Source organism: Rhipicephalus microplus, chromosome 4 (genome assembly GCF_043290135.1).
Source record: "Rhipicephalus microplus isolate Deutch F79 chromosome 4, USDA_Rmic, whole genome shotgun sequence".
Lineage (NCBI taxonomy): Eukaryota > Metazoa > Arthropoda > Arachnida > Ixodida > Ixodidae > Rhipicephalus > Rhipicephalus microplus.
The window spans coordinates 211,806,776-211,821,520 of NC_134703.1; the positions used below are offsets into that span (position 1 = coordinate 211,806,776).

Genomic DNA, 14,745 nt, shown 5'->3' on the forward strand with positions numbered 1-14,745 from the left:
TATAGCGTGTTATCGAGCCCCTGACTCCGATATCTCGTTTATTTATGACCTTCATTCCGTCATGCTTGATATTTACTGTCGCTTTCCTCGTGCCATTTACTTCATATGTGGTGACTTCAATTTTCCCGAGATCGACTGGAATAACCTGTCCGCACCGTCCCGTCATTCCGAAGTTTTTCTGGATTTCGTACTAATGTTCAACTTCACCCAAGCAGTCAATATACCGACGCGTGGCGGTAATATTCTTGATTTGGTTCCATGTTCGAAGCCTGATCTCATTCAGTCGTTATCGTGCATAAATGGGCTAAGCGACCACAAAACTGTTCTGTTCGACTGGCGCATTCCGATTCGTCGTCGATTACCTTCGATAAAATATATTCGGGATTACAAAAAAGCAAACTTCACTTGCATCAACCGATCTTGAAAGCTTCTACAGCTTTTTTTAAGGTTTCCGCCCTTCAGAGGACAGTCGAACAAAATTGGCTACTTTACAAACATGAAATTCAAGAGCTAATAGAAAAGTATGTTCCTTTCATTCGTATTCGTGGCAATTCCAATCAACCATGGTATTCTAATGCCTTATAAAAACTTTCGCAAAGGAAGAAACGTTTCTTTCGAGAGGCAAAATGCCCCACCACTGCAGCGAAGTGGTCTAAATATTTCAAGTCTCTTCATGATTACACACGTCTTCTGGATGCTCTAAAAAGAAGTTTTATCGCCAAGACATGTTAAGCATTTTACGCGTTAACCCCCGTAAATTCTGGAATCTCCCAACCTCGAAACACTACCACACACATACAATTTCATTGAGAAATTCCGGCGGTTCAGAGGTATCGCAGGACCAACAGTCTGACGTCATGAATACATTTTTTCTGTCCATTTTCACCCATGAAAATCGCTTTGATAGACCCAAGTTACCCTTCCAACATTTCTCCCGAATGCTTCCAATTAGCGTTACTGCCTCGGGCATCGCTACACTAATATAAAAACAAAAAATATCTTGTGCCCCGGGACCAGATAAAATCACAGCTAAAATACTTAAAGGTACGTGTTCCCGCAAAATATTAGAAATAATATTCACGCAAACGATAAAAGACAGTACACTTCCGCATGACTGGAAGCTAAGCAGCATATCTCCAATATTTAAAGCGAGTGATCGGTCCGTTCCTTCAAATTATCATCCGATTTCTTTAAATTCTATACCTTGTAAGCTGCTTGAGCACATAATATACTCTAGCGCAGTAACCCATCTTTAAAACAACTTTTTTAAAAATCAGCATGGCTTTCGCTCAGGTTTTTCATGTGAAACACAACTTTTTGAGTTTACAACGGACCTGCACTTAAACCTCGACTGTTCATTTCAAACAGATGTCATCTTCCTCAATTTTTCTAAGGCATTCGATCGCGTTCCTCATCAAAGACTTATGCTTAAACTTTCCTCCCTTAATCTAGACCCGCTCATACTGTCATGGATACAAGCCTTCCTCACTAATCGATACCAATACACAGTCATCGGAGGTCACCGTTCTTCCACTACAAATGTAATATCTGGCGTACCTCAATGTTCCGTCCTTGGCCCTCTCCTCTTTCTAATTTTTATTAATGACCTTCCCTCAAGTGTTACACCTTCGATACGTCTTTGCCGACGATTGTGTCGTTTACCGCCGTATATGTGATGGCTATGATCAACTCGCCCTCCAAAATGATTTAAATGTAATTGAAAATTGGTGTTCTTTATGGATGATGCAACTTAATATTTCTAAGCGTAAATCTATGCAAGTTTCCCGTAAGCATTCAAACCTAAATTTTACTTATTCCATGCAGTCTAACCATCTCACTCTAGCAGAATCATACTGATACCTGAGTGTTCTCATGAACAGCAAACTAACATGGTCTGACCATATCGCACAGCTTACTGCCGATGCATACAAAACATTAGGTTTCATCATAAGATCCCTGTCCTTCTCACCAGCCTCAGTTCGTAAACTTGCCTACGAAACTTGCGTCTGTAGTAAACTCAAGTATGTCTCTCCAATTTGGAATCCACACAAATCTTATTTAATAGACGCCCATGAAGCCATTCAAAATCGCGTGGCTCGTTTTATAACCTCCGAATACAATTTCCGCACAAGTGTTACTACTATAAAATCTTAACTGTCTCCCACCTCTCTGGATCTTAGACGAAAAATAGCACACATTTGTTTATTTCACCAACTGTATTTCAATTATTCTTACTTACATGGCTCCCTGCTTCTCCCTCAAATTCGAACTTCATGCCGTCTCTTAATTCTTTGAGTGTCCAAAATTTAAAAGGTTCAACCAATGCTTTTAACAAATCTTTCCCCCCGTTAAAAATTGAGGATAGAAATCTGCTTCCAAATGCAATAGCCAACGAACGAAATACAGTGAAGTTTGAAACCTTACTAGAAACTCATTCTACAACTGCACCATCATAATTTCTGTGTAGACAGTTGCCTTTCTCTCATTTTTTTAATCATGCTATTAGTTGTATAATGAGTTCTGTTTTTATTATTGCCCTGTGATTCCAATTCTTGAATCTTAAGCTACTTTATGTTCTCAGTCTGGAATTGGCTTTGTGTATCCTTGTTCGACCCCCCCGTTTATGTAATACCCCATCAGGGGCCCTTAAGGGAAAATAAATGACGATGATGAATAGTGTCATACACAGCACGAAGTTCGCGAGAAGCATGCTTCAAAAATTTGCGTTTAAAGAACAAAGCATTTTCAGAGTAAATCACTGAAGGTAATCCACGAAGTGCAGTGAAACGCCGAAAGGCTTCTAAGAAACTGTCTGCTGTTGAGCGTAAAACAAGCTCTAGCCGCGCAAGTGAATAGCACGATGTATGATTTCGTCACCCAGGAGTGCTCTCGAAGTTCTGCGATGGTTGTTGTGACTCTTGCGTGCAGAAGCCTCTGGTGTAAGCCGGTGGCAATGAGTTCAGTGGCGTTGTGGTCACTGGGAAGCAGAATCTGGTGTTTCATGCCCTCGTGGTACTTGTCATTTCGAAGCCTTGTTTGAAGAAATGGGTGCGAATCCCGAATTGTCGACACCTTGGGTAGATCTGCCTCAACCTGGCAGATTGACAATTGAAGGCCGAATTGTTGCTTTCGGGTAACGGTGTCTACTTCCGCATTTTCTTTCGCATCGTCTTCAACATCACTCGAATTGAGGGTCAAGTGTTTGAACCGTTCTTCGTCTTTTGCAAACCAAACAGGTCTTTGCTGCCAATTCTCCCCGTCTGCAAGCGACTTTATTGACGTGTCTCGGAAAACTATGCCCGCGGCATTTTTCTTCCAAGCGTATAGCCGTTTGAACGCTTCCGTACGATAAGTGTGCAGGTCTGTTGGTAGAACCTACAAAGGCGTGTATACTTTGCATCTTTCATCGCGCAACTCAATGGTTCCATTGAAAGCATTGCAAACCGTTTCATCGTGAGAGGATGGTACATCTGCATTAGTGGTCTCCCAGCTTTCTAGGTGCCAAAACATTCCGAGATTAGAGCCTGCACGTTCCTGCATCTGTTCATCGTTCATACAGCAATTCGTCTGAAGTACACAAACGTTTGCATTTGTGCGTGGATGAACGGTTTTATTGCTTAATGGTCCTTGCAATGTCCAACCCAGAGCTGTTTCAATGGAAAGGAGACCTTTGTGGTCGTCATGCCAACTGACGTCTCTTCCAAGGACTTTCCACAATTGGTCTGAGCCAATCAATAGGCTGATGCCTTGTTCTTGAGCTATGTGGAAAAAGCAAAGTGCACCAGCCACTCATTGACCACGATTCTGAAACCCTTTGATGAATTCATGACTTTGGGTTACCTCAACAATGGCTTCACAGATGTGTCCTATTTCAATGGCTTCAATGACATGCTGAACATCATCGCACTGGCTTCGCAAAGTTACTTGAACTAGTCTTCGATACATACATCAACCACCATGTCTGGATACAAACACGTCGACGGTAATGTCGATCTCTTTAAGTACCTTTAGGTTCAATTTTCTGGAAACGTCTTCTTTGATAAAAGAGAGCTGACTACCATTATCTAGAATGCCTCTTATATAGCAGGAACCCTTTGCGCCATTTATCCATCCTCTGAATGTTTGCAATAGTATTGTATCAAGGTTCATATTGCTATCTGACACAGGGTGCATGGAGATACTGCTCGTAGCGTGTTGCGGTGCATCATTATTTGAAGAGCTTCACTAGCCTGTCTAGTGAAGCTCTTCAACTTCAGTGACTTTGGAGCCTTCAAATCTACAGGCAGGCTCATCCCACGGCAGTGGGCTTGTCAGCAGCAGAGAAGGCAGCATGCTCAGTAATCCGCTTTGCCTTGCGATACAGGTTAGTAGGTACTTTCCTGCTCCATGTTATCCAAACGATAACAGTTTCCTGTTCCTGCTGCCTTGCCCACTGTGTCTAAAGCTTTTTTTTGCTAGTGTTGCACTTATACTTCTTGATCTGTTGGTTTGCGGTGACGTTGAGGCTAATCCTGGTCCTCTTACGGAAAAGGAAATGCTATCTGAGCTACTCGCTGCACAAAAAACAATGAAAGCAGCTATTGACAAAGTACAGGCCAGTCAGAAAGATTTAGCAGAAAAATTTGGCACGCTAGCAGAACGAGTTGATGCCATTGAGCGTCACATGAATAAATTTTCTTCATTGCCTAAACAAGTGAAAGAAATTGAAGATTCTATGACTCAAATGCAACAAAAGCTAACATCCCTTGAAGACAAAGTTGATGATTTTGAAAATCGGAGCCATAGCAATAACTTAATCATTTATGGCCTAAAAGAACCCCCTAGGGAAACACCTCAGATACTCCAGGATAGCGTCAATGAAATCCTCGAGAATAAACTAGGTATAAGGGCAATTACTGTTGAAAGATGCCACAGGCTTGGCCGCATAATTGAAAACAAAGACAGACCAGTTATTCTAAAGTTTATTGATTATCGTGAGAATATGTCTGTTTTGAAAGTTACGCACAAGTTCAAGGGCTCGGTATTGTCCTTTTCTGAGGATTTTTCATACAGGGTTCGTGAGGCACGCAGAAATCTGTGGAAAAGTTTGGAAAGAGAGAGAAAGAACGGTGCTAAAGTAAAGCTTCTCTACAATCGACTGAGTGTGGATGGGAACTTGTTTAGTTCGGATGAAGCCAAAAATGCACGTGTTAAGCTAAGAAAGAATGGAAAATGACGGAGCATGTGCAGTCTTCAGTCGCTGAAAATACTAAATTTAAACTGTAGAAGTGTTATTAGCAAAACCACAGAATTAGAAAGAACCCTTCTGGTCTATAGTCTCCATATTGCTATCCTAACCGAAACATGGTTGCACGATAACATACTTGATAGTGAATTTGTTCCTCGGGGCTACCGTGTGTACCGGAACGACCGTGGGAGTACAGGCGGTGGGGTGGCAATCCTGTTTAGGCAGTCATTGCAAATTACAAAAATGCGTGACATACATAATGTCGAGGGCATATTTTGCAAAGCGTATTACGGAAAGACCAGGTATGTTATTGGGACTATTTATCGTCCATTCAATTCCTCCATGGATGTTCTGGATGAATTACACAATTACCTTGTCGCGCATGTGAAGCCTGAGAATCGGATAATTCTAGCTGGAGATTTTAATTTGCCGCATGTTAACTGGCCATCTTTCTCTTTGCAACAACCTAACTATAAAATTGGTGAAAGAATGATTGATATAGCGTTTTCTTTTGACTTGATGCAAGTCGTTGATGAATTCACTCAAATACAGGCAAACTCTTGTTCAATTCTAGATCTCTTTTTTCATTCGTGGCTGAACCTCTGCACAAGCTAGCTGCTCTGTTCTCCCTGGAATATCTGATCATCAGGCTGTGATACTTACGCTTTCTGATGTTGTTTTAAAGAAAAATTGCAAGAGGGTCTCGTTCCCAAACTTTTCACGTGCAGATGACACTTCAATATTGGACTTACTATCATTTGAATTTGATTCTTTTTCGAATTGCACTGCCGATATTCATTATTTGTGGAAGCGTTTCAAGGACCTTATAAATGTGTGTATTGAAAGATTTGTTCCACGCATTGTAAAAAAATCGAAAGGAAAGAACCCCTGGATTTCTCGGGAAACGTTGGAGTTGCGAAGACGGCTCAAACGTATAAAAAATCGGAGACTGTACTCTAAAGACGTAGGTATCCTCCAACAAGGAATTTCGGAACTGGCTTCTCAACTAAAAGCAAATGTATTGTCTGACAAACAACTCCCGAGTCACATGTCTTCGTCTCCCGAAGAGTTCTGGAGTTTAATTTCGCCTAATCCTGTGACTACTGATGTTTTTGAAATTGACGGTGTGGAAACTAGTGATTCCTCTGTTATTTCTAATGCTTTCAATGATCATTTTGAGTCTGTTTTTACGAAGGATAATGGAGTCCTGGAAACATTTGATATGGCAGGCCCACCCCTATCGGATATTGTCATAAGTGAAGAGGGAGTTTTTAATTTACTTTTGAAGCTTAATGTTAAAAAATCTTCAGGTCCTGATGGAGTACCGAATGAGTTCTTAAAATGCTATGCACAATGGGTCTCAAAGTACCTAACAATTCTTTTTTCTAAATCTCTGAAAGATGGTCAAGTTCCGGATGACTGGGTAACTGCTAAAGTCAAGCGCCATACATAAGAGTGGAAATCCACATTCTGTTATTAACTATCGGCCGATCTCATTAATTTCAACTTCCTGTAAATTACTTGAGTATATAATACATAAGCATATTTCAGAATTCCTAGATAAGCACAATATTTTGTCAGGTTCACAACACGGATTCAGGAAAGAATTTTCTACTTGTACTCAGCTGGTAACTACAGTTCATGATTTCGCACTATCTATAAATTCCGGAAAACAGGTAGATGCAATTTTTATGGATTTTGCTAAAGCTTTCGATACGGTCTCTCACAATAAATTACTCTTCAAATTGGATTTAATTCTTAAGAATACTCAGCTTCTAAATTGCATTTTCGGTTATCTTTCGAATCGAAAACAGTACGTCTTTTTCAATGACCATTGTTCTAGTACAGTACCGGTTGACTCGGGTGTTCTCCAAGGCTCTGTGCTCGGACCCCTCCTCTTTTTATTGTTTATAAATGATATATCACATGATATACCTGTAAAATCTAAGTTATATGCAGATGATTGCATCCTGTACTCGGAAATAGAAAACCATAATGATCAAATTCATTTAGACGATGCCTTTCAAAAGGTCATTCGTTGATATCAGTTAATTTTAAAAAGACCGTTTTCATGAAAACTTCTCACGAACGTAACACTCTTCATTTTGCATATTCAGCCAATAATGTTTTTTTGCAGGGGTACAACACTACAAGTACCTTGGTCTTTGGATTTCGAATGACCTTAACTGGACGAGACATATTAACACTGTAATAAGCACGTGCAATTACAAATTATTTTATCTTAGACAAGCTCTTAAGCACTCCACTCCCGCCGTTCGCCTTGTTGCATTTAATGCAATTGTTCAACCTACTTTAGATTATGCATCCATAATTTGGTACCCTTACACAAGAAAAAATGTCAGCGAAATGGAAAAAATTCAAAAGAGAGCTGTTAGGTTTATTTATAACAGTTTTGGTCGTACTTCAATAACATGTTTATTAGCGAAAGCTAACGTCCCAACACCTACACAAAGAAATAAGCGAAAGCTAACGTCCCAACACCTACACAAAGAAATAAAGTATTGAGATTGAAATTTTTCTTTCAGTTAGTCAAAGGTTATTTTAAGTTAGACTTATCACATATACCACAAGGCAGAGGCATGCCTTTACAATAACCCCATTTTCCACCCGTAATAACACATTCAAGTATTCGTTCTTCCCTAGGACAATTACCGAATGGAATAACCTTAGTAACGAAGTTGTTTCCCAGTCATCGTTGAACCTTTTTGCTGCGCAGCTCTAGCAGCGAGTGTCTAATTTCTATGACATGTGCTCCTGTTGTTTATTTCAATCACTGTAACCATTCTCCACTTGTGATCATCTTGAATGTAATGCTCATTTCTCTATATGTTCTTATGCCGGTTTATTACAAACCACTGTTCTTTGTTTTTTCGTTCTGAAAGTGTGTAAATGCCTTACCTGTTTTATATTTATTTGTTTGCCGATTTGTAAATTTATCAAATGTATATCCACCCTCTTGCTCGATGTCCTTTTGTGGTACATCTGAAGTAGCACCCAGTCGTCGACCGAAAATGCTTTTTTTCCGAGTCAGGAAGCGATGTGTCGCAGTCCAGCGTTGAGTGCGACTTCTGGCAGAACTTTGGCAGAAAAGGCAAGCCTCCTCCTTCGTAACGGCACTGTTATAGAGGACTGCAGCTGAAGCTGTTGGCTGATTCTCACGGCTGCCGGAAGTTTGCTGATCTCTGGTAGAAGTAACTCGTCGCTGGCAGCTACATAACATGGGAGTGCACCCAGCGGCCCACACACATCGACAGCCCACACATCACGAAGCAACCACACATGTTTCACAGGCAGTGGGAGGCATGGCTTGCGGACGAGGACAAGCAGAGCCAAATAGCTTTGCTTGACCAGGTCCAGCGAGCCGCCCGTGCCAGCGGAGCCCTGGACTGAGAGCCCGACCAAACTGCCTGCATTTCAATTTCTTTAATTTTTTTTTTCTCTGAATAAAGTTTCTTCCTCCTCCTCCTCTGCACTCGACCTCGATGCGTGGGTGCTTGAGCAACTGTCGAAGTTCTTCTTCCAAGCTCGGCGGGTTGTTCCCATTTGACACTTCAAGTCGCTGTCGTCGGTGATAATCCACCATTATGTCCTGTGGAATCGCATTTATTAGCACCTTGCACAACATGGCAGAGTAGCAGGATTCTGAGACGCCGAGGCCTTTGAGCCCTCTTATGTTGACTTGAGCAAAGTCAACATAAGAGGCACAAGGCTTCTCAAGGCACAAGCATTCCCCGATGTAGTGACGGGATGTAGAGTGCAAAGATTTTTTCGATGCCTCTGCTCAATCATGCGCACGTCTCCGAACCGCTCCTTAAGTATAGAAACGGCGTCCTCATAACTGTTGTCGGTTGTGAGTATGCCTATATCCTTTGCAAGAGGGCCATCAAAAAAAGATCGGAGGTAGTGAAACCGATCAACGTTATTGAGACGCGGGTTCTCATGTACAGAGTGTTGAAAGAGGTCCCAAAATGGTAGCCATTTCGTGGGGGACCGTGGAATCTCATTAGGTGTAGCTTAGAAAGCCTTGCTCCTGTGCCAGCGGAAATATCTGACGGGGCTGCTTGATATGTGGGGTTTAACGTCCCAATGACGGGGCTGCTTGACGGGGCTGCTTGACGTGGCAGAGAAGAGTCGGTTGGCAACTCACCGTTGGACCTGGCTGGCCCTGATGTTCAGACAGCCAGCACCTGGACGTGGTGTTAAAGGAGGCCTACGCTCCCTGCAGTTCGGTCCTCGTAGTCTAGCAGCGAATCCATGTTCGCCAACACCTCGTGATTCGTCGTGTGGGCGGGCAGTGCTACGTTAGCCTTGGTGAGCTCATCAGTGCTTTTCTCCAGGCGCTGAAGAATGATGCGAAGCATCGCCAAGTCGAATTCACTGGAGGCTAGAAGCTCATCAACGGCATTGATGATCTTGGTGGTGTGCTGCGTCTAGCTGCTCTCGTGTTTCGCAGGCGTTCCACGGTCCTCCTTGAAACCGGGTCGGGTTTCGGCACCAATGTAAAATCCGAAGACTTCTTTCGTGGAAAACTGAGATCGAAGAAAAAATACGCCTGGAGATGAAGAGCAGAGCATCTTGAAGTCTGTTTATTGCGGCGTAGATTCAAGAACCACCCCGACGTGCCATGCGCCATCCTTCGTCCTTCTCTTCCTCTCCTGCACCCTATGTGTATTTTTTTTAACACCAGTTATTTAACTGTAACCGGCAGGCGAATCCATTGCGATGCGTTCACTAGAAGGCAGAATTAAAGGACCGATAATTTACTCATGTCAGAATAAACTGTTAAAGAAAGCCAGGTTTACTAAAAAAAATTTTATCGCAGATAAATGGTGCACCCAGAAAACACATCGGCGGCGGAGGTGCGCGGACGTTCCAGCACACACTTCTAGCCGGAGCCCAGTGGGTTCCGCTACTGAAATATATTCTTGTTCACTAAAATGGTTACAGCCCAGGTCGCTTAGAACGTGGATTGGATTGGATCTGATGCAACCTTGATTCCTGAATTTACTATTAATTTACATCCCCACCTAAATTGCACACCTCTAGTATATACATTTCAGAAAAAAAAAATAACAATACTACAGTTGAACCCCTTTATATGAGCCATGCTCTGGGCAGCCATTTTTTTCCTTTATATGAGATGTCTCTTATAAGCAATGTACCACATATGGATTTTCCTATCAACCCGCAGTTTACTGTAGGCACAGTGAGGTCTCTTATACCAATTTGTCTCTTATATCAGTCTCTCTTATAAAATGGTTAGATTGTACTCACGTATTCCGAGGACCTTGCATTGAAAAATGACTAACAACGTCACATGAACGGAGCCTTATTGCATAATTTTCGTTCTCTCATTCTTGTCTTTTCCACGACAAGCACATGCATGTTGATGTTTTATTTCTCTGGGCTCCGACACTTGGAGTTCGACAAAGTCTCGATGTCTACAACAAAAGCTAAGGATAGTGTTTAAAGCGATGATGTTTGAACATGTGCTGGAAAGAAGGAATCTGTCAGGCCGCAATAGCTCTCTCGATTCCATAGATTTATCACAGGTACCAGCAGTTTACCTTTGTGTACTCTTCTATGAATATAAGGCTAAAAAATAATCACAGATTTGAGAATACTATCTCCAAAAACTGAAATGAGAAATTTAGATTAAGTTATCCATTCTACTTTTGAAACGCAAGCTACCAGTAATAAGTGTGTAGCTGAAGACGATTGCCGTTGCATTGCTAATAATAATGATGATAGTAATAATATTAATAATAAAAGGCATGACAGCCTGGCAAGCCTCTGCTAATGGCAGTTCTAGCCGAACCAGTAGGCCTTCAAGCCGAGCCAAATCATGGTCAAGACAAACATGCACAAATTTAACGACGTGTATTATGTAGTGGTTGGAAAGTAAGATATGCTGCATGATATGTAGAAGCAACAGACATCAACATAGTGTGTGTACGAATATGGAAGCTAGAGAACGCTTTAGACAACGTGAAGGACAAGTTGCCAAGCGAAAATTTCCACCACCATTTTGAAGGTTGCAAATGCGTACAAAGAAATCAGCTGCAAAACGACTTCAAAGATCGGCCAGCTGCTTCGCTGGCGGCGTGCACGCGAAGTTCGAACAAATTTTATTTTTTTGCGGGACATTTCTTGACTGTCCTGGTGACTTTACAACCAATTTTCACCTATTTACTGATCGAATTCAGTGTTTCCAATTTTAGAGCACGTGCACATAGATATAAAATTTCAAAGAAATGCAATTTTCTAAAATTGACTTTTTGGCTAATTTTCGCTATTCTAGAACCCGCGTCCCCCCTTAAATTAGCAGAGGTGACAGCACACAGCATTGGCTCCATGTGTGGTCCTGGTGGAGGGTTCACACATTTTGGCCAAATGTAGCACGCACAAAAACAATGTAAGAAAGACTCAAACAATATAGGCGCTGACTCGCATCTACATATATGCCACATGACCTGGCTACTATTGCCCAGGCCATAGTAGATAAGCAAAAAAATATAGGAAGGTAAAATCTGAAGCGAATGAGAATTTTCGTATCTCATCAGCCCTCTGTGGTTGCGACCTAAGGCACTTGTTGCTAACTCTGGTGTTAAATTTTTCTTGCTTTTCCACTATGGCCTGGGCGAGACCATGGGACATACACGTGTGCCTTCCTTCCCATTAAATCGTAATCAGCGCCTATGTTCGTCTTTTTTTGCCACTTCAACTAGAAGCCACAAAAGCGGCTATTCCGATCAAGGAATTAACGAGAATAGGGTTCAAGGGGAACCCAATTTTAGCACTGACCAAAATGAATTGCCCAACTGCCCTTTGCACCACTCTTGCCTTAGTGCTAAGAATTCACATGGGCCCTTCTTATGATGAGGTGCGAGTCTTTCTTCTCAGCCCATTGCTTAAGTATACTTTTCATTGATTATGAAATATTTGCTTAATCTTACACCACCAAGCACTTGAAATTAGTTTCCAGCAACGTCTCTGGGACAGACGAACCTAGGCTACGTTTCATGCATCAGCCGTGGAAGCTAGCAAGACTTCTTGCAGTACATATGCTAGTACTAGTTCAATGGCATTACTATATGCAAAATGTTTTTCCTTTCCATTTTTAGACCAAGTAATAAATTTATATCTTTTGTGCCTGAGAAATAAAGAAACGCTATTAACTATACGGTTGTCAATAGGTTGTTCAAGATCGCCAAGCGTCCTCTGCGCTTTCGTGTTGTGGCCCCCACGATTAGTTCTGTCAGAGACCATCAGGGAAGCCCCATTTACAACAACAAAATTCAAGCAAAACATGCAGAGTTATAGATTTTGCTGACCAAACCTCTCGCATAGCTTCCACAGAATCACACCTGATGTATGAAATGAAAAATGGAACTGACGAGCCGTGCATTTTACCATCGAGCTGACATGCGCAACAAAAGCTACTTTGGCACTGTACCTGCCATCATGACTTGACTGGGACACTGGCACAAGTGCCTTCTCATATGCAGAATAGTCCTTGGTATACGATTGTGACCTTGGTGGCGCGATGATCAAGATTCACACGTCTTGATGCACTGGCAGTGAAACTGCCAGTGATGGACACTGTCCAACACCGGGCTCTGCTACAGTTCGGTGTAATATTCATCAATTCTATCAGGATGGTGCAGTTAATCCGAATCTGTGTACTTTGGCACAGCAGGAGTGGAGTAACTGCCAACCAACCAGCTCAGCTTTCCCTTCTAAGTCATGCGCAGCTGTTTGCTTGTACACTAAATTCACGAAAGCCGGCTACTAAGGTGTGGCAAGAGCCTGTTCAATTTGAGCACTTACGCCTTGGGCCACCTGTGGCTCATCTCAATCCACATGTCCTTGGTCATCATCCACCCAAGGCCAGGGAAAAAGTCAGACCGATGAAGCAACTCTAGGAAGAGAAGACGCCGCTCACATGACCAAGCTCACTGGAAATTGAAAGCATGGCGGCAGTACGCTTGAGAAATATAAAGAATCTTTTTAGCTGTAGCAATATGCTTGTCCTATGCAACTTCTGTGCATCCATATTGATATTCGTAATAGTGGTAATGCATCCATCCTTCAAACGATGTTCTAAAGTGTCGTCAAGTGTGTTTTATGCTAGCATAAAGCACTTTCAAGATGCAGCTGCTGCGTAATGACGAGACAATACTTGCCATCAACAGAATCCTTTGAGTGCACAGAGTTGGCCAGAAGGCTGCTGCACTGGCAAGCTTTATGCAGCAGCCCTCTATTACATACCACAGAGCAGCTTTTTCCGGAAGCAATCCCTTTCCTTTGAATAAAACTTACAGAGATGTCGTAATGTGTAAGAGAACACCCCTATGGCTAATGACACGTGGACGGATACCAACCTGGGTCATCTTCCACAAGTCCTGCCTTGCCATTGTCATTCCATGCCGAGACACAAAACAGAGTCGGGTCGTTCTTCAAAATTGGGTGCAATGCCAGGAAGTATTCAAAAAAGTCTACAGACAGCTCCAGGTCATCTGAAAGAAAGAACATCGGGTCAAGGATAGTGGCCACAGGCAAGTGCTCCTCCATACCTTCCACAATGAGCACCGTGTCATAATTGAATTCAAAGAAGGTTTTGTTCAGTGCCCAGCCATAGTGTCGCGCTATCTTGTAGTAGCCCTTAAACTTTTTCTCCTTGCCCACTAATGGAATGTCACTTTGGTCAGGTTGCTGCACAAAGGAAAAAGACACAAGTTAGAAGGGTCTAACAAAGAAAAAAAAACAAGTGCTTGAAACTTCTTTCCTTCATTAGAAATTAAAATTTCCTTGTTAGATACAATTTTAATGAGAACAGACAGTGATGCAAGGAAAGGTGATGGTATTAGTAGTAATTGTATTGTGATACAACTGGCAGAGACCAAACCTTCGAATAACAATGCATCCAATGTCATTTCCCTCCTTGCTTTATGGAGTACTATGGGCTTTATGTGCATTTAAATATAGGAGTGTCAGTCAGTGCCACCAGTAGCCATGGCGGTGAGTGTAACACTTTCTGTCATGTAGCACATGATCTTATTATGTGATAGCTCCCTCGCATACCACATGAAGGTATCAAGACCTGAGAAGTGTGCACCAAGGATGCACACTTCTCGCACAACCTGCTATTGTGTCATCGCATGCAACCCTCTTCAGAGAGTATCACTGTCCATTACAAGACACATGTAGTGCCATGACATTGTTTTCCAGAACGGATTAACACAAAAGTGATCGTGGCTTTCTTTATTGCTCCGAATGTGCTGCGCTGAAAAGTGACCGCATGTACTTGGCAAAAATAAGAGGCCTTTGCTATACTTGAACAGATCTTGGGTTAAGCTTTTGTGGGCACAACACAGAAAGTCGTTGACAAAAAGCGCAAATGTTTTAGTGACTGACGACAAAAAATTAGTAGTCTTAAGCACGGTGTTAGAAGTATAGGTGGAACGATGGAGCGCCAGCGCCGCACGCTCGCTGCG

At 42.2% G+C, this 14,745-nt stretch overlaps 1 protein-coding gene and 1 long non-coding RNA gene across 6 annotated transcripts in view; one reads left to right on the top strand and one right to left on the bottom strand.

Annotated features, from left to right (window-relative positions):
* LOC119172495 (alpha-1,3-mannosyl-glycoprotein 2-beta-N-acetylglucosaminyltransferase) overlaps nucleotides 1-14,745 on the bottom strand; it is a 141,436-nt gene that overhangs the window by 90,008 nt on the left and 36,683 nt on the right. For all 5 annotated transcript variants that reach the window (XM_037423619.2, XM_037423618.2, XM_037423621.2 and 2 more), the window contains 3 exons: nucleotides 13,825-13,963; nucleotides 13,633-13,767; nucleotides 13,079-13,169 (listed from right to left, as the gene is read on the bottom strand). In XM_037423619.2, the coding sequence (XP_037279516.1) occupies nucleotides 13,079-13,169; nucleotides 13,633-13,767; nucleotides 13,825-13,963 (365 nt within the window). The remainder of the gene's footprint in view (nucleotides 1-13,078; nucleotides 13,170-13,632; nucleotides 13,768-13,824; nucleotides 13,964-14,745) is intronic.
* Nucleotides 1-14,745, top strand: part of LOC142814736 (uncharacterized) — a 69,140-nt gene that overhangs the window by 42,174 nt on the left and 12,221 nt on the right. The gene's annotated exons all lie outside the window — the stretch shown is intronic.